We start from the raw sequence: 23,736 nt of genomic DNA, 5'->3' as shown, positions 1-23,736 counted from the left end.
ACTTCATGGGGATGCAACACTAAACCAGGCTTGTAGGCCTTCATTTTGAGGATCAGTGGGGGTTCCAGAGGCCGAACCCCACACCAATGAAGTGATGGCGTACCCTAGCGATATGTCATCACTTTATAAGATGGAAGTATCCCTTTAACCAATCCATGTGTGACATAAGCACATATTTCCAACTGATGCTTCTCTTCTGACATGAGATTTTCTTGGATTTCCATATTTCCCAATAGTTTATTTGATTCCGTTCACGAACAATAGTCTATAGCGCATTACTCAATGCTGCTGTGCAGTGTACAACATCCAGCAGCAGAACACAATCCTCACAATATGTCGCTTTATATTGCGGGGAACTGGAAAGCGCGCATCACACATCAAGTGCACAGGACTTTGTATTGTTACAAATGAATGCCACCCGACCAGACGGCGACTTTAAACATTGGGTTTTATTGACTCAATAGAATCAATTTATTTTCATACTGATTGTCTCTGTGTTTTTGGATCACGGGTACTCCGCTGAAACAGAGTGACAGAGCCTGAATAATTCATCTTTTCTGCTACAAAATGTCATTACTTCAAGTTAAGACTTCTGTAAGATTCTGTTAGTAGACAGCGCATGCGATTGGGTGTCACTGGGATATTTGATCCAATTCCTTGTATGTCACGATGCTCAGGAAGACAGCAGACTGAGAAGAGACAGAGGAGTGTGTCAGATGTCTGGACAGATCAGGAGCAGCAGCTTATTACTGCGCCGAGTCCTTGTGCATCTGACAACAGCGCTCATACTGAATCTCTGACAGCGCCTTCACTCAATTCTACTTATTTTGCTTGGAAGCCAAAACTGGTGAGGATGTTTTACTCCCCGCAGCTCGCAAACTCACTGGTTACTGCTTTCAAGTATACTAACTTAAAATGAATAAGTATGCTGTCACAAGAGGGGAAATATATATACAGTATATGGATCACACTACAGCCGCAATGCTTTTGTCAAGCAGCGTTTGTGTCTATTATGCGCTTTACCCATCCATCCACTACACAAATTATTCACAGAGAGACAAGGTGATGGGTAGAGATCTGAGAACATGGCCAGGCTTCTGGAAGAAGAAAAGAGATGAATAATACACGGTATATGAAAGGCCTGTTACCTACCCTGCACAACACAAACCCGCAGGATTGGTGGTGGATAATGAAATATTCGGGATTATCGGACACCTGTATGCGAATCTCATCTGAGGAGTCTTGTCATTGTTTATCTAAATGTTCTTCCTGGAATTCCCATAGACTTCAATAGTATTTTAGGTAAAATTACCTAATTTTGTAAAAATTAAAAAAAAAAAAAAAACCCATCTTCTAATAGCTTTAATATTTCAAAGGAGTTAACTGAGGGTAATCTGGGGTATATACAACATTTTGGGGTGGAAAGGTAAACACGAAAAAACAAAAAAAAAAAAAACAGCATTCCTGTAATATACTGCTTTAAAAACTACAATACTAATGTATGTACGGTATGTAAAGGGTCCGTTACGCTAGCTTCACACCTGCGTTCAGCTGTCCGTTCTGTGGTTTCCGTCTTCTGCATGCCACAGACCGGGTCTGGCCGTGAGCGGTGAGAGTTTTATGCTCTCCGCCGCGAAACCAGTTTTTTTTATCCGGACACAGAGTACTGCAAGTCCGACTCTGTGTCCGGATTATAAAACCCGGTTTCGCGGCGGAGAGCATAAAACGCTCACCGCCGCACATCTTTCTCACCCATTTAAATGAATGGGTGAGAGAGAGTCCTGCAGGTTTCCGTCTCCTGCTCTGTTTTATGCAGGAAACAGAAACCTGCAGAACGGACACCTGGGCGCAGATGTGAACGAGCCCTTAACAACCATGTCAATTTTTTTCAAGCGGACAGAGAAATCACACATGCAGGATTTTTTTGTCCGTTTGAAAAAAACGGACAGAAAGTGTCCGTTTTTTTTTTTTTACATTGAGGTCTATGGGCAATGGACATATAACGGACAGTAACTGATAGCCATCAGTTACAGTCCATTATTTTCTGTCCGTTTATTTTCTGCACATGCTCAGAAAGCATAAAAAGCAAAAAAAAGAAAAAACGGACAGTATAAAAAACGGACACTAACTGATGCTAACTGACGCCAACTACCGTATTTTCCGGACTATAAGGCGCACATAAAATCCTACGATTTCCTCAGAAGTCGTAAGTGCGCCTTATAGTCCGGCGCGCCTTATAGTCGGCAAAATACGGTAATGCTAATGTGTCCGTTTTTTTTAACTGATCCATTAAATGGTTAAAAAAGTTTTTTAAAAAACGGACACATTAACATCAGTTAGCATCAGTTAGTGTCAGTTAATGTCCGTTATGATAGGTGTCCGTTTTTTTTTTCTTTTAAACGGACACCTTCATAACGGACACCAACAGTAGTGTGAACGACCCCTTATAGTGTATCATGGCTGTCAGTATAATCTATGGATGGCTCTAATAGAGAGACACTGCTTGTACGATCAGGTGGGCCTCATCTGCCATGATATTCCCATGCCACCCCTCACCCCTTTAAGGATACAGGATAGTTTTAGCATTAACGCTCATCCACTTTTTTTTTTCTTTCATATTTTCCATCTCTACCTTCCAAAATTCATAACTTTTTTTATTTTTCTGTGAGCGTTTCCATGAGGGACGAGTTGTACTTTTAGGCCGAACCATTTCCATATTTCCCAATAGTTTATTTGATTCTGTTCACAAACAATAGTCTATAGCACATTATTCATTGCTGCTGTGTACTGTACAACGTCTAGAATATTTCGCTCTATATTGCAGGGAACTGATCGCGCATTACGCATCAAGTGCATAGGACTTTGTATTGTTACAAATAAATGCCACCCTTAAATATTTCAGGGTACATATAATGGTTTGATTAGCTTTTACTAATGTTTTTGGAGCGTTTATATGGAAAAAAAACAAAACAGCAATTCTATCAATTTTTGCATTGTTATTTATGGCATCCACTTTGCATTAAAAATGAGACTGAGTCAATCCAGCAATATTATCTTCTCATTATTAGGTTTTATTACCCTTAAGGGGGCATTCACATGGGATAACGCGGCGCTGATTCTGGCACGACAACTCGCGTAAGAATCAGCGCTGCAAAACAAAATCCCATTGACTTCAATGGGTTCCATTTAACGCGCGTAACACATTGAAATCAATAGGAGAATTTTTAACCCATTGATTTCAATGTGTTACACGCGCTAAATGGAACCCATTGAAGTCAATGGGATTTTGGTTTGCAGCGCTGATTCTTACGCGAGTTATTGTGCCAGAATCAGCGCCGTGTTAGTCCATGTGAATGCCCCCTTACCGCTTGTGTGCTTGCTTGTTCTCTGAACAAATATGAAGTAGTCCAACAAACATGGCCAAACACATGGAAAGTCAGTGAGAATTATACTACATTAAGGAGAGCAATCCGACAACCAAATCAGCCTGTAGGAACAACTATAAATACAATAGCTATATCAATATACAATGAAATAATACTGTATTATTAACAGCATGGGAAATGGGAAGCCATTATAGGGCTTGTCTACGAAATCCACAGGTAAGCCTAGCGCCTTAATACACAAGGGAGTCTGTCACCAGGGTGAAGCATACTAATCTAGCAACACAATGAGATATATCAGGCGCACCTGAATGTAATGTTTTTTTTCCCCAATGAAAATTTGTGTTTTCGTTGCCAAGATGTTATTTTTTCACAATATACAAATGTGCAGTCTGTAACAGAGGGCGGCTCCATTACTTTAAACTGCTACGCCCCACACTGCTCTACTATACCCTCCTTCCCCATCCATTCTCTGAGAGACAGGGCCAGAGAGCTATGCTGAAAACTCCCGTCCCTTTCACTCAAATAAGTGAGGGGGGACGGAGGGTGTATTAGAGCAATGCGGGGTGTAGCAGTTTATAGTAATGGAGCCGCCCTCTGTTACAGACTGCTGACTTGCATATTGTTTAATGAATGAATATCTTGCCAGCAGAGAGATAACTTTTAATTGGATAAAAGGCTTAATATTCAGGTGAGCCTGACCCATCTATGTTGCTGGTGTAATATACTTCACCCTGGTGACATATTCTATTTCAATGGTTATTCCTTATCTTCTAACTTAGCCCAATACTGCAGCACTTCCTCACTGTGAATAGGGCCTTGCCTAGGGAACGGCTTCCATTGAAAGGCTCTGCTGTGTCCTCTTCATCTCAGGATCAGTGGCAATCCAAGGAGTCAGACACTTACAAAACAGAAACCAATGGAACATTCCAGCAAATAAGATGGAAATAACCACTATAATGGATCAGTGACACATGACGGACCTCCTATTCTACAGTGTTCCCAGGATAAGCACTTAGGCCTGAAGCCTGGTTCACATCTGTGTTTGGTATTCATTTCGGGAAGTCCGCTTGGGGACCCCCCAAATGAAATACCAAATGCATTAAAAGCGGTGAGAAATGAAACTACGCGGACCCCATCGACCATAGACTAGATGTCAAGCAGCACTTTTCTCTCTATGTAACTTGTGCGGACACCACATGGAAAAAAAATACGGACCCCACTATATTCTATTGGGTCCGTGTGGTTTCATTGCATTCGGTATTCTGATATATATATATATATATATATATATATATATATATATATATATGTTTCACAAATACATTATAACTAAGCAGCAGATGTCTGTGGCAGTAAATCTGCAGAGGTTAATACAGGAAGGCCGGAGGACTCTGCTTTCGACTTTGATTCCCATTTTACAAAGCTATTGACTCACACGTGACAGTACAACCTTGCAATGACTTAATCCCCTGTTATCTCCAATAGATGACTTCACTTTCAGTCCAGGAGCAAAAAAAAAAAAAAAAAAAAGTCATGTCCTCCATAGACAGTAACATACAAACCTCCTAAGTGATGGCTGGAGCAGTCAATGACTATGCCTAGGGCATCTCTTCTGCCTTGTTCAGCAGATGAGTCATTTACCCTTAACCAGAGGGGAAACTTTGTGGCAAATATAGTGTGTTTGAGGAGGACGGAGGAGAATTATTTGCCCTAAGGTGGCTTAGAGTCATGTTTGCTATAATGAAGCTATGACCCATGTCAAGGCCAAATTACACTGGGAACCTATTAAAGGGGAGTTATCCGATACCTAGTGTATAGAAATATGAGGATAACATTGTCACCGTGTGACAATGGATAACTGTGCTGTGCTGCCCCCTCTTCTGTCTGTAGAAGGGGGAGATAACTGGAGATACAGGATCACTGTACATAAGGTTCTGCTTGAAGTCTGTAACCAAACATAAGCCGACATGAGGGCTGTATACAGCAATGTGCAGGACTGCTATCCCCAGGTAACAATGAAACCTCGTCATCCAGGGGTTCCCAAGATAGCACAATAGTGTAAGTGTCCAGTGCAGACATCATGGGAGCATATGGACAAATGAATTTGTTGACATGGTTACCCGCAGGAACCAGAGAGGCTTCATAATGCTGCTAAAGTTACCTATGAAGTAGTTACCATTACACATTAGTGTATGGCATTACTGAAATCTGGTAAAAAGCAGGAAACTTTTTGCATTAAAACGATCCTATCAGTAAAACACAATTTTTTGTGACTAATGCTAGGTTCACACTAGCGTTCTCCTGTCCGTTCTGTGGTTTCCGTCTTCTGCATGCCAGAAGACGGAAACCACAGACCGGGTCCGGCCGTGAGCGTTTTATGCTCTCCGCCGCGAAACCGGATTTTTTTATCCGGACACAGAGTACTGCATGTCCGACTCTGTGTCCGGATTATAAAACCCGGTTTCGCGGCGGAGAGCCTAAAACGCTCACCGCCGCTCACGGCCGGACATCTCTCTCACCCATTCAAATGAATGGGTGAGAGAGACTCCTGCAGGTTTCCGTATCCTGCCTCTGTTTTAGGCAGGAAACGGAAACCTCAAGTACAGAGTTCACAACGCTGATGTGAACGAGCCGTAACACGTAGGAATAGTCTTAAGAAAGGCTATTCTTCTCCTACCTTTAGATGTCTTCTCTGCACCGCCGTTCGGTAGAAATCCCAGTTTTCGTCAGCATGCACATGAGTTCTCTCGCAGCACTGGAGGCGGGCCCCAGCACTCAAACAGCACTGGGGACATCCCCAATGCTGCAAGAGAACTCTCCAGCGCCGCGCTCCATCTTCTTCAGGAACGGCTTCTTCACGCATCTTCGTTTGGGGCTGGGGGTGAAACTTCTAGGCTTCGGGAATAGCCAAATGGCCGCTCACAAAAAATTGCGTTTTAATGATACGATCCCTTTAAACCTATTTTTAAGAACTTTTGGTAATTAAAAGGGTTATCCAGGCTTCATGTTTGTTTTTTATAGGATCATCCTCAGGTTAGTTATAAATCCAAGAACTCTATTTGTTATACAAAAAGTGAGGATATTATTTATTGGCATTTCACCATTGGTAACGTTACTACCCTTGTCCATGCAGCAGTCATACAACTCTTGGCATATGGACTTGAACCAGTTTGGTAGGCACTGTCGGCACTCTCACCAACCAGTATGTTATCTATGCTATCCGGTTTGCCAAGCCTCTACCAAATACCTATAATGGTGGCTTATTTCTCCTAAGAAAAAAAAAAAATCAAGAATCACCTACCAAATAAATATACTGGTCTACCTAACAGTCATTCCTCCCAACTCACCTACAAACATGCACACACAGCTAGGCTAAGGATGCAGGAGTATTCTATATGGAGTGGGGGAAAAGCTACTACTCAACACTTCTGGTAGCAGATTGTTAAATCCTGTCCCAATCCTTCTTCCCCCATCCGGCTGGAAGTTGGAAAATCCACATTAATATTAGATTGTTGGCCGGGCCTGCAGAAATTGATGACATCAACTCAAGTTCCTCTAATGGGGATTACTTAGAACTGTATTTGAGTTTCACATATTGGGACTGGATTAAACGGTGCTAACATATGTCTATAAACTGAGTGACAGTATAAGGGAATCTGCCAGCAGAACCCCAGCATATCAATCCAGCCCTGCAGATTGGTGGGTTAGGGTCACCTGAATGAAACGGTTTTCCCCTTGTCAATCGGTGCCTCCATTACCAAGAGGTTGCCATTATTATCAACATTGACATGAGCTCTATCGAGCAACAAGGACATCGGCATTGCTCCAGAGAGTAATCGACATTGCCCTCATTGCTCCAAAGAGCTCAATTGCAAAACTAAATATCTTGGCAACAGATTCCCAAGGGTGAAACGCTGGCTGATTTAGGTGACCCTAACCTGAATGAATCTGATATACTGGATTGTGGAAACAAACAAAAAAAAAACACGTAGTATTCCATGCGTAAGGTTCTAGATATACAATGAAAGATGGCTGTGCGATGCAGTAAAATGCGTGCCCATGACTGGGCGTGAAGGATGTTCTGTTTTACCCTAGGAATACGAATTTAGAAATGTTTTATACAGTTGCCCTATTGTCCTTTTATAGTATGTTTGTGCCCAGTATCAGCAGACTAAATGCCAACATACCTGTTAGTTATTGGTGTCTAATTGTCATCTGAAAACATACCAATGTCCCCTGCACCACCTGAGCGTGACCCTGTGTAATGGTAACGTTACGGGCACTTATCACCATTCTGAACACAATGTAACTATGACGTACAAAAAAAAATTACAAAACGCAAATGAAATGACAATTATAATCTGGGTCATGAGGCGAAAACTTAATAGCTTAACAAATGTAATACAATACCAGATATAGGATTTTATTCACCAGAAATCAGAACACAAAGAATAATAAGTACATAAAAAGCGAGGTCAACCACAGGACTATGTGATTCCAAAATGTTATTGACAGCAAGCCAAGGAGAAAGCACACAGGGACCGAGATCAATACCTCGTTTCAATGTTACAAGCGCCTGCACATATGAAGTATATACCTTTACCGCTAGAAATAACACAGAATAATTATTATGGAGGCCGGAGATAGATGGTAGCCTCCAGGTAACAGCTTTGATTAGATGAGGCTAAAGGTGACCAAAATCTACTTCACAAATGCATTAAAGCAGCAATATTATTAGTGTATATTTATGACCCTGTTATTGAGACAAGAGCTGCAGAAAGGGACGTGTCAGCAAGCAATATATTTCTTAGTACATAACACATATGCACTCTATTGTCTCTCCCTCTGCTCAAGAAAAAAAAAAATCACTGAACCAAAAGCAAATGCCAAAAAGGCAGCAAACGGTCGCAGGCCTATGCGACAACCTCATAGCCACAGATTGCCAAATTGGCAGGGACGTGGGCTGGTATTTCCACTGGTTGGCGAAATCATAATGGGCACTGGAATGAGTGAGCGTTACAGTGACATCACAAGTGTTGTATTCTCTATAAATTACCAGGATCTGAATGTATAGGGGTCAAATATTTGTGGCTGCTGTACCAGTCAGCAACCATGCCTAGTTCGTAACACCTCCAATTTCAAGTGGTTTTCTGATCATTTAAAAATGGATCGGTGAGGGTCTGACCCCTAAGGGCTCGTTCACACGGGGCAAGAGTCCACGTCAGAATCCGCCACCTCACAATAGAGGTCTATGCAGATCGCTAGCTTACTTTTTTCCGTGAGTGGTATGTTCCTGCTCACGGAAAAACGAAGCGATATGCCCTTTCTTCAGGCGGATTCCGCGGCTGATTCAGCTGCGGCGTCCGCCTCGTGGCAGCATCCTCCGGTCTAGGCCCATTCATTTGGGCCTATTCCGTTGTGGTTTCCGACAGTCGCGGCAGTCACATTTTGGTCCTATTCTGATGCGGCTTCCCGCGTCAAAATCAGGACCAAAATACGCCAACGCATGCCCAGTGTCAACTAGCCCTAAGAAAAGGAGTCCCTTGTATCCCCATGCACAGCTGCTACACTTAGGGCTGGGCCATTATGATCCAAATCAATATCATGATTAATTGAACATTTTACCTCGATTACTAGTAGAGATGAGCGAACACTGTTTGGATCAGCCGATCCGAACAGCACGCTCCCATAGAAATGAATGGAAGCACCTGTGACGCCGGCCAGCCACCGACAAAGTCAGCGTCACAGGTGCTTCCATTCATTTCTATGGGAGCGTGCTGTTCGGATCGGCTGATCCAAACAGTGTTCGCTCATCTCTAATTACTAGTAATAAGTGATTATTTTAGGATGACTCCTTTTTACATGCCTTGCTCCCTATTTATATCCTATGTAATTCACCACAGAATTTTGGTTATGTACATACTAGCAATCCTGACTGGTTAGTATCAGTAACATATAACTTAGCCAATAGCACTGTAAGACAGGCTGGCATGTGTACATAAAAATCTAAATAATTGGAAAATTCATATGGAATAATCGAGCACACTTTCAATTTTGGTTATTTTTCGATTAGTTGCCCAGCCCTCACTCAACTCACTTCTAAGTCTCTGCCATAGATAGCCAATTATACAGCTCAGCAGTTCCACAGAGAAATAATAGAATGGCAGCAAATATTAATCAGGGGAAGAGAACCCTAGTATTTAGGATCAGTGTGGGGGTCCCTCATGTCATATCCCTACCAGACAGCTTAGTGGGTAGGGGATAACAAAGATCTTACAGGTAAAATTACTGATGGCCTATCAATCCTAAGGTCAGATAAGTGAGGGTCCGACACCCCACCAGAGAAAAGAGAACAGAGCAGAAAGCAGACAGCTCTGCTGACCAAAGCTTAGCTCCTATTCGAAAGAATGGGAGCTACGGTAATCTGTAACCCAGAAAACCCCTTTAAAATTAAAGGAATACTGGTTTGATGGTTCCCTTTGTGATTTCACAGCTGTTAGAATACAAGCTATGATAGAGTAAAAGGTATCCACCCAATAAATTCAGCTCAGTATTACGCATTGTATTATACGCTCCACAGTTAGTCCCCGCTCAGTATTAAATGCTCCACAGTAAGCCCCTGCACAGTAATATAAGCTGCAAAGTGGGCCCCAGCAAAGTATTATACACTCCACAGTGGGCTCTGGAACAATATTATACGCTTCACAGTGGGCCTCTGCACAGTATTATATGCTCCACAGTAGGCCCTACACACAGTATTATATGCAACAGTTTGCCCTCCTCCACTGTATTATATGCTCAAAAGTCAGTAGCTCCGCCACACAGTATATGCTCCACAGTAGGCCCCCACAAAGTATTATATTCTGTACAGTGGCCCCCACTCAGTATCATATGCTCCAAAGTTGCGTCCACACATTATATGCTCCACAGTGGCCCCCACAGTACAATGTGCTCCACAGTGGCCCCCTAGACAGTACAATGCGCTTCACAGTAGGCACCCACACACAAACACTTATTCAAAAACCACTGAGGCAATTTACTTACAAAAGGTATATGTGGAATAGTCTTTCTAAAGGCTATGCATGTATGTGCTTAGATAAAAATGACTTTTCCCAATGAATGATTTGTTCAGCCTGTAGTGTGTTTTTCCGCTTTAATTTTGGGGGTGACTCCAAATCCAGGCCTCCATTGGTTAATAATTGTGATTTCCAATGATGATTTTTGTGTGATTTTGTTGTCACCACATTCAACTTTGTACAGAACAAAGTATTCAATGAGAATATTTCATTCATTCAGACAAGAACATCCATTGAATCTGCTCCTTCCTCACCCCTGAAACTACTACGATGCTCATACAGGCCCTCATAATCTCCCGCTTAGACTACTGCAACACCCTTCTCCATAGACTCCCAGCAAACACCCTCGCCCCCCTCCAGTCAACCTTAAACTGCGCTGCTCGCTTAATTCACCTCGCCCCCCCCCCCCTCCGTTCTTCATCGGCTGCTCCCCCCTGCCAGTCCCTTCACTGGATACCTATTGCCCAGCAAATAGAATTGAAGCTACTAACGTTAACATACAAAGCCATCCACAACCTGTCCCCTCCATATATCTCCAACCTAATCCCCCACTACCTGCCCACACGTAGCCTCAGATCCTCCAATGACCTCCTACTCCGCTCTCATCCGCTCCTCACACAACCGCCTCCAAGATTTCTCCCGTGCATCTCCCATACTCTGGAACTCCTTACCAAGACACATAAGACTGACCCCCACAATCACAGGATTCAAGAAGGCCCTGAAGACTCACCTATTCAGGAATGCCTACAACCTCCAATAACACTATCACCGCACTGCCATCTGTATAGTCTCCCCCTCTCCTTCTGTCTCTACCCCCCTTCCCCCATAGATTGTAAGCCCTTGTGGGCAGGGCCCTCTACCCCACCGTGCCAGTCGGTCATTGTTATTATATCTACCTGTCCAAAAAATAGAAAAAGCTGGGCACTTCCCATTTGAAGAGTATAAAAATATTTCTAATCTTTATTTCATAAGTCCATGTTAGAATACAATACGGGAAGAGGCTTTCCTCTCCTAGGCGTGCCTCTTCCCATTGGACTGTTCATAGACTCTTCTATTTGCTGTGAGCACCACCAGTGAATTATATGGAGCTTCTCCCTGACCTCTCATAGTACAGTTTGCACGCATGCACGCAGTAGTGCCACCTTATCCTTCACATTTATTACATCTACCTGTATATTTTGTGTATTGTATGTAAACCCTCAAATGTAAAGCAATGGTGCTATATAAACAAATAATAATAAACAAACAATAATAAATAAGCAATAAGAATCTAGGATGTTATTTGAGTGTTCCCTTTATTTTTTGAGCAGTGTATTGAAGGGGTTTTTTCCAGGCTAAACAAGGCTGCTTTCACACCACCTTTCTAGGTCTGCAAAGAATGGACATCCTAGTGTATCTCCATGTTGGATTCATATCTAATCCATGTGCCATCTGCTTTTTTTCATATGTAAACCAACCAACCACTGTATACCAGGAACACCCCATAAGACCCGCCATTGTAGAGATGCTCTCATGCGGTCATCTTACTGAGTGTGATTCCAATCTGAGGCCAAGTTTTCTGCAGTATGCGTTAAGATGATGCTCGGCGTGACATACTAGTACATTGTTATGTATTCAAGTCTATGGGGGTCTTTGGATTTATTCCCTTCTGACACAATTATAGAACATATCTTATCCGCGGAATGAATCGGAAGCCCCCATAGATATTAATGCATAACAGAAAGCAGTCCAAGTCCATTCTGCTGCAAACTCAGCCACATGGGAGGTCCACTCGGCCGTGTGTTTGGGATCTTCCACACACATATCCACTTTCTAATATTGATGGGCTATCCTTTATTTCAATATTAGATTTGCAGAGAGGTCTGACAGCCCAGACCCGTGCAGATCAGCTGATCAGGGGCAGCATAGTACCTGCTAATCTTTACTTGCCAGGACGTGGACTGCTCACTCGCAGTATGATGTGTAGCAGTGGGCTGATATATTATATCACTGATGTTACTAAAACCACTTCTACACTTTGTACTGCCAGTGAATAGTGAGGCTCCTGGCATGTAAACATCCCCTGGCAGCTGATCTGTGGCAGCCCCAGCTGTCCAATCCATAAAGTGCATAATACATTTACTTTCTTAACTCATACACATGACCCTGACAGGTGCTACTATGAGGAGATAACCGCTGTTATAATGTCATTGCTCATAGACCTCCATATAAAGAGATATTTAGGGTTAGGGCACTGCTCTGTACACTGCCATCAGCACACACCTTCTCTTCCTTCTCTCTGTCCTCCGCTGCACTGCGCTTCATCCTCCACTTCTCTTCAAACATGCCTCCCTCCTCAGCGCGCGCGGCATTGTGGGGCTCGTAGTTTTCCCGCGCGTTTGTTCTAGAACGTATCCAGAAAGAAGAACTACAATCCCGGCAAGCACCGCGCCATCTGCGGCGGCCTCATTGACAGACCTAAGTAAACTTCCGACCGGAAGTGACGTGAAATGGCAGACTGGCTGTAGCAACTGTTGCCGGGGAGCTGTAGGATGGACGCCGAGCGAAAGGGAACGGCCTAGGGGAGCTGGGAGAGAAAGGAATAACAAGTGAAAGGCGACAGAATAGAAATGTAAGTGCCATAGGCCGGGGGCAGCCCCTTTAAGGGGGTGAATGTTTATAAACCTGTATTTGGGCTACGTACCCCATAGACTGCCATGCTGCTTTGTGTCTGTGGACGGTCCAGTATTATCATGGTGGACAGATATCAGTAATCCTTGTTATTGATTGGTGTACTACAACGCCCAGTCTGTGGCTGTCAGGAGATGCTGGGAGTTGTAGTACTGATACAAGCAGGTTAGTGTGTGCTGCGCTAGATCATCATGTCCAATAATAACTTGTGATCACGTGTGTCATCCTGCGGGGGCGCCACATAGGGCAGCTACATGCATTACACAGTGACATTGCAGAATACTTACTGATCCTCAGTGGTCAGAGCTCCACCGATACCCGCTGATACCGAGGTCAAAGGGGCCGCAGTGGCCCCAATTACCCCCAGGGAACTCCAACGGGCTGGCTTTGTTCAGCCGGCACAGCAGGGGGCCATACAGCAAAGAAAAACAGGAATGGGGACACATTATAAATCCAGTGCTGAAGACGCAAGAAGTCAAACCTCGCCACTGATAGTGACAGCATGTGTGTGAAATCTGCCATGGAAAATGGATGAAACGCTCAGTTTTTCATGACCGATTTGCATCCATGGGACCCCTGTTTTCATAGGTCTCTCATAGACATGAGTCTCCTCAGGAACCTGTGAAAATGGGCTCATAGACTCTTTAATATGAAAACGGACATTTAAAAACCGCCCTTTTCACTCCAGTTTTAGCATTCATGTGAACAGAGACAAATTAAAAGAGATATATACTGTATATTCTAGAGCGCTCTTTTATTGAGGTCTATGGAGACCTTTACACATTCAATTTTGATAAGTTACAGGGAAATATTATTCTGCAAAACACCAGAGTGGTGAACCGCTCCTGTGGATGGATCCCATAGGTCTAGGTTGTACTATTTGATGTATCAATTTGGGTGGCGATGCCATAGCTAGAGGCTCCACCTTGGCTTTAAAGGAAGTCCGTCAGGTCCATATTGCCTCCCAAACCAATTATAACGCTGTATAGGGGCCTTTAATAAGAGTAAAACTGATATTTTCAGCCTCGTGGCATTCTGTAACCCAATGTAGTAGATTAGATCCCGCCCCTAATGCACTTGAAGCTAATTTCCATAACCATAAAAGATGCTTCCTCATCTTGTGCTCCTATTAAAGGTCTCTACACAGCAGTATTAGTAGATTGGGAGGGATTTTAGACCTGACAGACCCCCTTCTGTCTAAGGTAATAGCGCTGCCACTTGCTCTCGGTGTCACTTCTCAGTCTGCACAGGGGGATCTGACTCCATATTCCCTTTCCAGTGCTGACATAACCGTTCTCCCATTATGGGTTCTTCTAGTCGCTGTGTTCCCCTTTATCAGCTAGTCTCTGGGGTCCCATTTCTGAGAAGGCACCAGTGTCTGCAGATCTGTCGCATTTAGTGTAGACCTTGCACAGTTTGTTACTGTTGTACAGAATAACTCCAGGTGGACTTGGAAAGTTTTACTCCGTTTGGTTACTTGTCCTAACCTGCGCTTTTTATTTCTTTTCCACCAGCTGAATAATGGCCACTCCTGCAGATGAAACCGCAGCAGATCTCCCTGTGAGGGATTTTGGCCCAAGTGTCTCAGGTAGTAAATTAATCAATTTTTTAAATTTATTTTTAGAAGTGTCTTTGGTTAAAGTGGACGAAAAAATATTCACTCCAACATTTGTCACTAAAATACTTCAAGACTCTGGCCAGCTTTAGGTCTTGGGGGCAGGCTGGGTGACTGGACAGGTACATTTTAATCGTTCCATTTATTTTCCTCATCGATGTGTGGTAGCTGCTATTCCCATATCCCTGCCAAAGTGAACACATGTTCATGGAGATGTATACTAAGTGTTTAGATGTTTCAAGTCCCCGATGCATATTCACACTCAGCTTGGCCAAGCATGCATGTGTATTTAGTGCGAAGAGTGGAAAAAGGTGCTGTCCAAACACCTCTAGAAGCCTCTTACCTCCCGGGAAACAAAAACTTGCCATGTTGGAATTCAGCATGCTCAATACTTCTATAACCTGACATCAGGGGAAAGGTTAGGACACCCCTACACACATTATCCAGTCAGTGGTCCTGGTAATGTCTGCAGTTTGCTCAGTTTTCATGTATATTGCATATGCACCAAAAGGTCAACCTATCAGAAAGAGTTATTTTGTGTAAACGGAGTATAGTAAATTAAAGAGGACCTTTCATGGTTTGGGGCACAGGCAGTTCTATATACTGCTGGAAAGCCGACAGTGCGCTGAATTCAGCGCACAGTCTGCTTTCCCGATCTGTGCCCCGGGTAAAGAGCTATCGGTCTCAATACCGTAGCTCTTTACAGTCAGAAGGGTGTTCCTGACAGTCAGGTACATCCTTCTCCACAGCAGCGCCTATCGCACTGTACAGTGTCACCGAGGAGGAACGCCCCCTCCCTCTGCTCACAGTGCTCGCCCATAGATGAGTATTATCAGGAGGGGAGGGGGCGTTCCTCCCCGCTCACACAGCACAGTGCGATAGGCGCTGCTGTGGAGATGGACGTGCCTGACTGACTGTCAGGAACGCCCTTCTGACTGTAAAGAGCTACGGTACCGGGACCGAAAGCTCTTTACCCGGGGCACAGATCGGGAAAGCAGACTGTGCGCTGAATTCAGTGGTTCAGTATATAGAACTGCCTGTGCCCCGGACCATGAAAGGTTCTCTTTAAAGTTATACAAAATATTACTCTGCTGATAGGAAATGTGCTAAAAAAAAATTATTAGCTCAAACGAACGAAAACAAAAACAGCACCGAGCTGTATATAGTGTAATATTGTTAGGCACAAGTAATGCAGTACAAATAGGTAAAACTCTCACCTTGGTTGGTTGTGAGATAGTCACAACCACCTCAAACACATTGGAACCAATTGACAGAGGGTTCTTCTCTGGGTGGACAGCCGCATGATCTGAGGTCACCCTAAGGTGTCTGCAGCTATGCCAAAAGGACCAGGAATAGACTCCTCAATGGGTTAGAAGGAAGGGACCGCGCTTCACCCAGGATGGTTCACTTCAAAGTACTTTATTAATCAACAACACACTACACGTTCGGGATATAACCACTATCTCAAGTGTACATGGAATAAAATAGCACGTACCAGACACACACAATTATAGAACATAAATAAAAAACTAATACGGTGTAGGTCCGCCCACAAATATGTTGAGGGGGCGTGGCCAATAATGAAGATAAACCTCAAAGTAATGTAATGTATTAATCACATCAATACTACGTAGGAGTGAAATACAACATGATGGAGCCAGGGTGGGATTTGGAACATGCCATGTGAATAATGATTGTCTTTCTTGTTTTAACACTTTAACTGTCATCAGCTACATTTTTTTGGTAAACAGTTACTAATGCCAAGTATTACATAAAATTATTAATTACTGTGAAGTATATTATGAGTATTGATATTGTATGATTATATGCGTAGTTTGTTACATACTTACTTTGAAAGGAATCAAATCACTAGCTTTTTAATATATTTGAGCCTATTTACTGCTTCTGACTGACCGCGCCCGTCAGCTGTACGTGGAACATTAGAGGAGTTGGAATAATCAGAATAGAATAGCTGTATCTGAAGACTGTATAGAGGGGGTATCTATATAGGAGACTCTATATAGGGGGTAGTCTTCAGCTTTTCTTCTTCTTGTTCTTCCTTCTCTTCTCTTCTGCTTGCAATTGTTTGAATTATCACTGTTACTATATCGTATACAAGACTTCTCCCGAGTTGCACCACTTCTCTGGAATGCTCTATCCAGGACAATCAGATTAACTCCCAATTAACTCTACAGCTTCAAGCGTAAACTAAAGACACATCTTTTCAGACTGTCCTATCACATTTTCTAATGTAAACCCTTTTTGTAGTTAGAATCCCTAAACAAACCCTCCTCTTTTCCAGCTCCCACATTACCCCACAGGATATGATGCCGTTTCAGACTAACTTTATATGTCCAGGCACCGTCTGCATGTTAAAGGACACGACTGGTGACGGCTCATACAATTTTATGACAGTAACCTCTATTACAGAATTGTCTGACCTCTGTATAAACAATGCTACCTCCGATGCTGCCCCTGCTACCTCTTATGACTCCCCCTTTACCCCATAGATCGTAAGCTCTTGCGAGCAGGGCCCTCAGTCCCATTGTGTGAAGTGACTATTTCTTTGTAATGTATGTTTTTGTCTGTACTTGAACCCTAAGAATTGTACAGCGCTGCGGAATATGTTATATGTACTATATAAATAAAATGTAGTATTATTATTATAACATCATATATTCTTAGCATGCATTACAATTTTTGTGTTTTTTTTATATACTTTTCAGAAACCATTCCTCCTCAGAGTGCAAAAGCAAGACAAGCCGTTGGACGTATTTCCAGGCAAGAACTAGAAGACAGATATTTGCGTATTCACGATGAGAACCTGTTGCTTAAACAACATGCACACAAGCAAGAGGATAAAATAAAGAGGTTAGCACGGCTTCTTACTTGTCATGATTTTGGCTCTGTATATTACATTGTCCTATTAGCAAATTATTCTGTGGGCAAAACATACAGCATAGCTGACAGTTCCCATCTGATTTGATTTATTCCAACTGGGGACATATCAGCTACATAATTGACACCAACAGCATCTAACAAACCTTGTTGACATTGATGGTCAAGGTTTCTGCCATTTTCCCAGAAGAAGAAGCAGAACTTCCAACACTTTGGATTTTTCTCGATTTAAAGGTGTGGTGAACATAGCCTGGTGCCATCATACTCTGCAGCACAGTACAGAGATTGTCATCACTTACATCTATACTTGTTGCCAGTGGGGCTCACAGTGTAAAGTAATATAGTTAATGTTGTTGATAAAGATTTATGTCCAACAAGTCCAACCTATAATTCTACCACACTGATCCAGAGTAAGGCAAAGAAAACCCATGAACTGGACAGGATTGCCCCAAACTAGGAAAAAAATTCCCATCGCCAAATATGACAATCGGAATAAGTTCTTGGACCAATGTCTTATCTTAGTTCCCATTGTGATATTTTTCTAGACAGGAATCTAGTCCACACTTGAACTTGTAAAATTATCAACCATCACAAGATCCATTGACCTATAGCAACAAAGGCAATTATTCTAAAAAAAAAAACAGGTTCCTAGATTTGCCCTTTTATTTTCTGGATAAAACTGCAGGTTTTTTTGTGGAAGATTTTGCTGAAGTATTTTGAGGCAAATCCAGGAGTGGTTTTAGCAGGAGGGAGAAATTTTTCTCATTCCTTTTGAAGCCACTCTTGGTGGAATTTGGGAATTCACCCACCCAGTAAACTGGCATAGATGGGTGTAAATGCGGCACATCCTTGGTGCACAGTCATTTTTGCACCAAAGACGTACCACATTGTTGTTCTGTTTCCAGTTCCCCTGACCCTGGTCTATAGTCTCTCACTCTGCCAAATCAGTATCCCTGCGCTATGCTGAGGAGGCCCAATAGGCCGAAACAGCGCTGTCCATAGCTGGGAATCTGTTCCTTTTGAAATAGAAATACTAATTTGGCAATTAAATCCGCATCATGATTAATAAGACTTTTTAACTGAGTCATGCATGATGTTAAGGATGCTGCCCTCTAGAGGGCGGCGTACAGAGTGCACTGTTCTCCTAACTACATCCTGGAGAATACTGTAGAATTGCATATTTTTTTACCTATGGCCACTTTGTGAGTCATATCAAATGATCCACTGTTGCCATGTTCATGTGATCTGTCAGACACACGATCTATCTGTATTATCTTCTTGTATCTTGTCTTGCACGTTATACTAGTTGGATATATAGATATACATCTCGTAGACATGGAGTACCCCGCTCCTTTATGTAGCAGGAGAGGCCGTGCCGCATTTATTAGTTTGAGACCACATGAAATCTGTTCCTCATTTCTCTATAATCTCCGTTTACACTTCACACAAAAGGTGGAAATGCCCCAAATCCTTCTAACACTCCTGTTTATGAGCAAGTTCTTTGCGGTCCACAAACTATTCAGAAATAATAGACCCAGCCCTTTGTGTCCATATAACCCAGCTCCGTCCAGTAACACGCAGCTTGTCATGCAAGGCTAGGCATGTAGTAACAATGACTGGTACATATGGACTAAATATGGTGGATTTTTTTCTCTCCATTTTACCACACTTAAATGATAAGCCTTAGGAAACTGTTATTTGTCAGTGCTATAAAGCAGATTGCTACCCAGTGGTTTCAATTATCTTCAAAGGCTCCTTTCACAGGCAGTAATAGTTCTATCAAAATCTGCAAAGTATTATTTCACTCTGTACTGGAGGCTTCAACCATATACTCCCAGTTTGCTGACTTTCACATTCCTTTTCATCTTTGTGTTAATTGGAGAAAAGGAGTGGTACCAGTTACATATGCCGACTGCAGCACTTCTCAAATATAGCCACAAAATGTCAAATGCTTACCTATCCCCAACAAGCTATTGTAAAGCAAATAAACCACAATCCTGTCAAGAGGTAGGGGATTCCAGTGTTAGAAATGTCAGGAGCGCGCAGCAGAATATTCATGGACCTAATCCTGCTCTGCATGGAGACAGTGAAAAATAACGCATCACAGATCCCTGTGGGAAAGAATTGGCATTAAAAGGGGTCTCTGGGAATAAACCAAGAAATAAACATTATAACAAATGTCAGGGTAACTGCCCTAATACATACCTGCATCCTCTTAGTAAGGAGGTTATTTCGCCTCCAAGGGCATGATCTTTATATTAAAAGAAATGTCTGCCATTGCTATTCTCTATGTAAAGTCTGTCCTGGATGGATTGAAGGCCACATGAACTAAGGATCTCATCTGATCTTACATCTCCTCACAAGGTTTTTTTTAAAACTGATTGGGCAGTGGCATAAGACTGGACCACCCAGCAAACTTTTGATTTGGGACTCATAACCCCCCCTCCCTCATCACGGCATAGCATCCCCTTTCCTGCCCCCCACATATTATAACAGTATAATAAGAGTGTAATGTTCCACCATGGCCCCTGCACACAGTAGTATGTCCCATAGTGGCCCCTGCACACAGTATTATGTCCTATAGTGGTCCCTGAACACACTATTATGCCCCATAGTGGCCCCTGCACACAGTGTTATGCCCCATAGTGGCCCCTGCACACAGTGTTATGTCCCATAGTGGCCCCTGCACACAGTATTATCCCCCATAGTGGCCCCTGCACACACTATTATGCCCCATAGTGGCCCCTGCACACAGTATTATGCCCCATAGTGGCCCCTGCACACAGTATTATGTCCCATAGTGGCCCCTGCACACAGTATTATGTCCCTTACTGGCCCCTGCACACAGTATTATCCCCCATAGTGGCCCCTGCACACACTATTATGCCCCATAGTGGCCCCTGCACACAGTATTATCCCCCATAGTGGCCCCTGCACACAGAATTATGCCCCATAGTGGCCTTCACACAGTATTATCCCCCATAGTGGCCCCTGCACACACTATTATGCCACATAGTGGCCCCTGCACACAGTATTATCCCCCATAGTGGCCGCTGCACACAGTATTATCCCCCATAGTGGCCCCTGCACACACTATTATGCCCCATAGTGGCCCCTGCACACAGTATTATCCCCCATAGTGGCCCCTGCACACAGTATTATGCCCCATAGTGGCCCTTCACACAGTATTATGCCCCATAGTGGCCCCTGCACACAGTATTATGCCCCATAGTGGCCCCTGCACACACTATTATACCCCATAGTGGACCACACATAAATAATTATTATACCCTGGGGTCTTTTTAGATAAGCACAGGTAAAGCTATATAAACCACATTTATTCTCCATAAAACCTCCTACATTTTTACTAAGTGCTTATGAACTGTTACACAAGCGGACCTTCTGAATAAGTACTTAAGAATTTAGGATTCTCTCTCTTTTCACTTAGGATGGCAACAAAACTTATACGACTTGTGCAAGACAAAAAGAAAGCAGAGCAAGGGACTGGAGTCCTGAGAAGATCTGGGAAGGATGTGGAGATGGAAGAGATGATTGAGCAGCTTCAGGAGAAAGTGCGAGAGGTTGAGAAGCAGAATGAGAGCTTACAGAACCGCCTGATAGCGACCAAGCAGCAACTTCAGACCCAAGGACACCGACACACTCCTTACAATTACATACAATCCCGTATAAATTCCGGCCTAAGGAAAGTAACCGAGAATGTCGTCATGCAAGAAAATATTCGCAAAGGTATGAACTTTATTTATGCCGAAAACTGGTATAAAATAGTCGCAAACTACCCACCACTCTCACAATTTACCAAAAAGAGGGGTGGGATTGATTGGGCTCACTCCCTTCACCCAGGTTTATCATCTTTTATGCCATTTTTTTTTTTTACATAAATTAGGACTGAAATCTACAGTGATGTGCAAAAGTTTTGGCAAATGTGTGAAAATGCTTTAAAGGGGCTCTATCAGCTTCATCGTCGTCGTCTTCCGGCGGTTCATATCCGGAGCTACTGCGTACGCTCGGGCGCCATTTTTCTCAATGGCGGGGGGGAGGGGGGTTAAAATAACATTTGCGGTGCCTGAATAGCCTGAAAAGGCTATTCACGCATATGTGGGGCTCATACAGCATCATTTTGCTGATAGAGCCCCTTTAAAGAGGACCTTTCATCAGATCGGGCACAGGCAGTTCTATATACTGCTGGAAAGCTGACAGTCCGCTGAATTCAGCGCACTGTCGGCTTTCCCGATCTGTGCTCGGGGTAAAGAGCTATCGGTCCCGGTACCGTAGCGCTTTAGTGTCAGAAGGGCGTTTCTGACAGTTAGCCAGGGACGCCCTTCTGCCCAGCAGCGCCTATCGCACTGTACTGTGTGAGCGTGGAGGAACTCCCCCTCCCTCTGCTCACACAGCTCGTCCATAGACGAGTATTATCAGGAGGGGAGGGGGCGTTCCTCCCCGCTCCAGAGTACAGTGCGATAGGCGCTGCTGGGCAGAAGGACGTTCCTGGCTAACTGTCAGGAACACCCTTCTGACACTAAAGCGCTACGGTACCGGGACCGATAGCGCTTTACCAGGGGCACAAATCGGGAAAGCTGACAGTGCGCTGAATTCAGCGCACTGTCAGTTTTCCAGCAGTATATAGAACTGCCTGTGCCCGATCTGATGAAAGGTGCTCTTTAAAGCAAATATGCTTTCAGAAATAGATGTGTTAATTTATTGTTATCATTTATCAAAATGAAGTGAATGAACAAAAGATAAACCTAACTGAAATCACTATTTGGTGTGACCAACCTTTGTCTTAATAATAGCATCAATTCTTCTACGTACACTTGTACACAGATTTGAAGGAACACAGCCGAGAGGTTACTGCAAACATCATGTAGAACTAATCCCAAATCTTCTGTAGATGTAGGCGTACTGCAATCCTTCTATCTCTTCATGTAATCCCAGACAGACTGGATAATGTGAGATCAGGGCTCTGTGGAGGCCATTTAGTCACTCCTAGGAATCCTTGCTCTCCTTTACGATGAAGATAGTTCTGAATGACATTGACTGTATATTTTGGATTGTTGTCCTGCTTCAGAATAAATCTATGGTCAAATGCCTCCTTGATGGTGTTGCATTGTAGATAAGTATTTGTCTGTACTTCTCAGCATTGAGGACACAATTAAACATGACTAAATCCTAAACCCTATTTGCCAAAACTTGCCAGGATCTTCCACCATGCTTCACTCTTACTTATAGGCAGTCATTATTGTATCAATCTCCAGCCATTCTGCCAACAAACTGCTGTAAGGATAGCAAATGCAGATCTGAGCCAATAGTGAGAACCAGCACTAGATACACTGAACAAACTGGTTAATATGGCGCTGTATGTCCAACACCCCCAGGCCACATGAACTCCAACCCCACAATGGTGTTCACCAGAGCCCCACATGGTGAGGATGGACTTGGCGGCGCTGCTGGCCAGAGCGGTACGAGTCAGGAAATGCCAAACACAGCGCACCAGTCACAAATCACAGTAGACAATGAGAACTCTTACCAGCAGGTGTCTTGGTGGAAGGTGCAGGTCCTAGGAAGGTTGTGGCGGGTGGTCAGCAGATGGCAGCAGGGAGTCAAAGCATAGTCGTATGGTCTGGATCATCAACAAGAGGGAAACGCAGTACAGTGGGAAATCCAAAGGGAACGTCCAGTAGGCCAAATTGGTAACAGGAGCGGTAGAGCAGTACAAAAACGGTGTAAGGAAGTAGAGGTCTAGAGGCAAGCCGGGTCATAAACAGGAGCAGGCAGTAGTACAAAAATCAAGAGGCAAAGTCAGAGATCAAAGCAAGAGGGTCAGAACACAGACAATGAGGACAGGAGAACACTTACTACCAGGATAAGGAGTACAACTGAATAGCCAGCGGCGGTCCAGAGCGAGAGATTTCCTTAAATAGGCTCCGACCCAATGCTTGGCCAAAAACTGGAAGTCCCCTGTCCGGCTCAGGAGGAGACTGGCATCCCCTGTGCAATGCTGCAGAGGTTCCGGCCTGTGTCCCGAGACCCAGAAGCAGGGGACTCGGGAGCGCAGGGAAGAGAGGGCTGGAGC

At 43.6% G+C, this 23,736-nt stretch overlaps 2 protein-coding genes across 2 annotated transcripts in view; one reads left to right on the top strand and one right to left on the bottom strand.

Moving 5' to 3' along the window:
- FTO (FTO alpha-ketoglutarate dependent dioxygenase) overlaps positions 1–12,793 on the bottom strand; it is a 201,963-nt gene extending 189,170 nt beyond the window's left edge. Inside the window, exon 1 of the mRNA XM_075281881.1 lies at positions 12,725–12,793. Within this exon, the coding sequence (XP_075137982.1) occupies positions 12,725–12,787 (63 nt within the window). The 5' untranslated portion in view covers positions 12,788–12,793. The remainder of the gene's footprint in view (positions 1–12,724) is intronic.
- A 145-nt stretch (positions 12,794–12,938) lies between these two features.
- Positions 12,939–23,736, top strand: part of RPGRIP1L (RPGRIP1 like) — a 98,857-nt gene continuing 88,059 nt past the window's right edge. Inside the window, exons 1-4 of the mRNA XM_075281859.1 lie at positions 12,939–13,073; positions 14,647–14,720; positions 17,474–17,618; positions 21,094–21,392. Of these exons, the coding sequence (XP_075137960.1) occupies positions 14,654–14,720; positions 17,474–17,618; positions 21,094–21,392 (511 nt within the window). The 5' untranslated portion in view covers positions 12,939–13,073; positions 14,647–14,653. The remainder of the gene's footprint in view (positions 13,074–14,646; positions 14,721–17,473; positions 17,619–21,093; positions 21,393–23,736) is intronic.

This window comes from Leptodactylus fuscus, chromosome 7 (assembly GCF_031893055.1).
Source record: "Leptodactylus fuscus isolate aLepFus1 chromosome 7, aLepFus1.hap2, whole genome shotgun sequence".
Lineage (NCBI taxonomy): Eukaryota > Metazoa > Chordata > Amphibia > Anura > Leptodactylidae > Leptodactylus > Leptodactylus fuscus.
The sequence above is the reverse complement of the archived record's forward strand: the minus strand, read 5'-3'. Positions and strand labels throughout refer to the sequence as shown.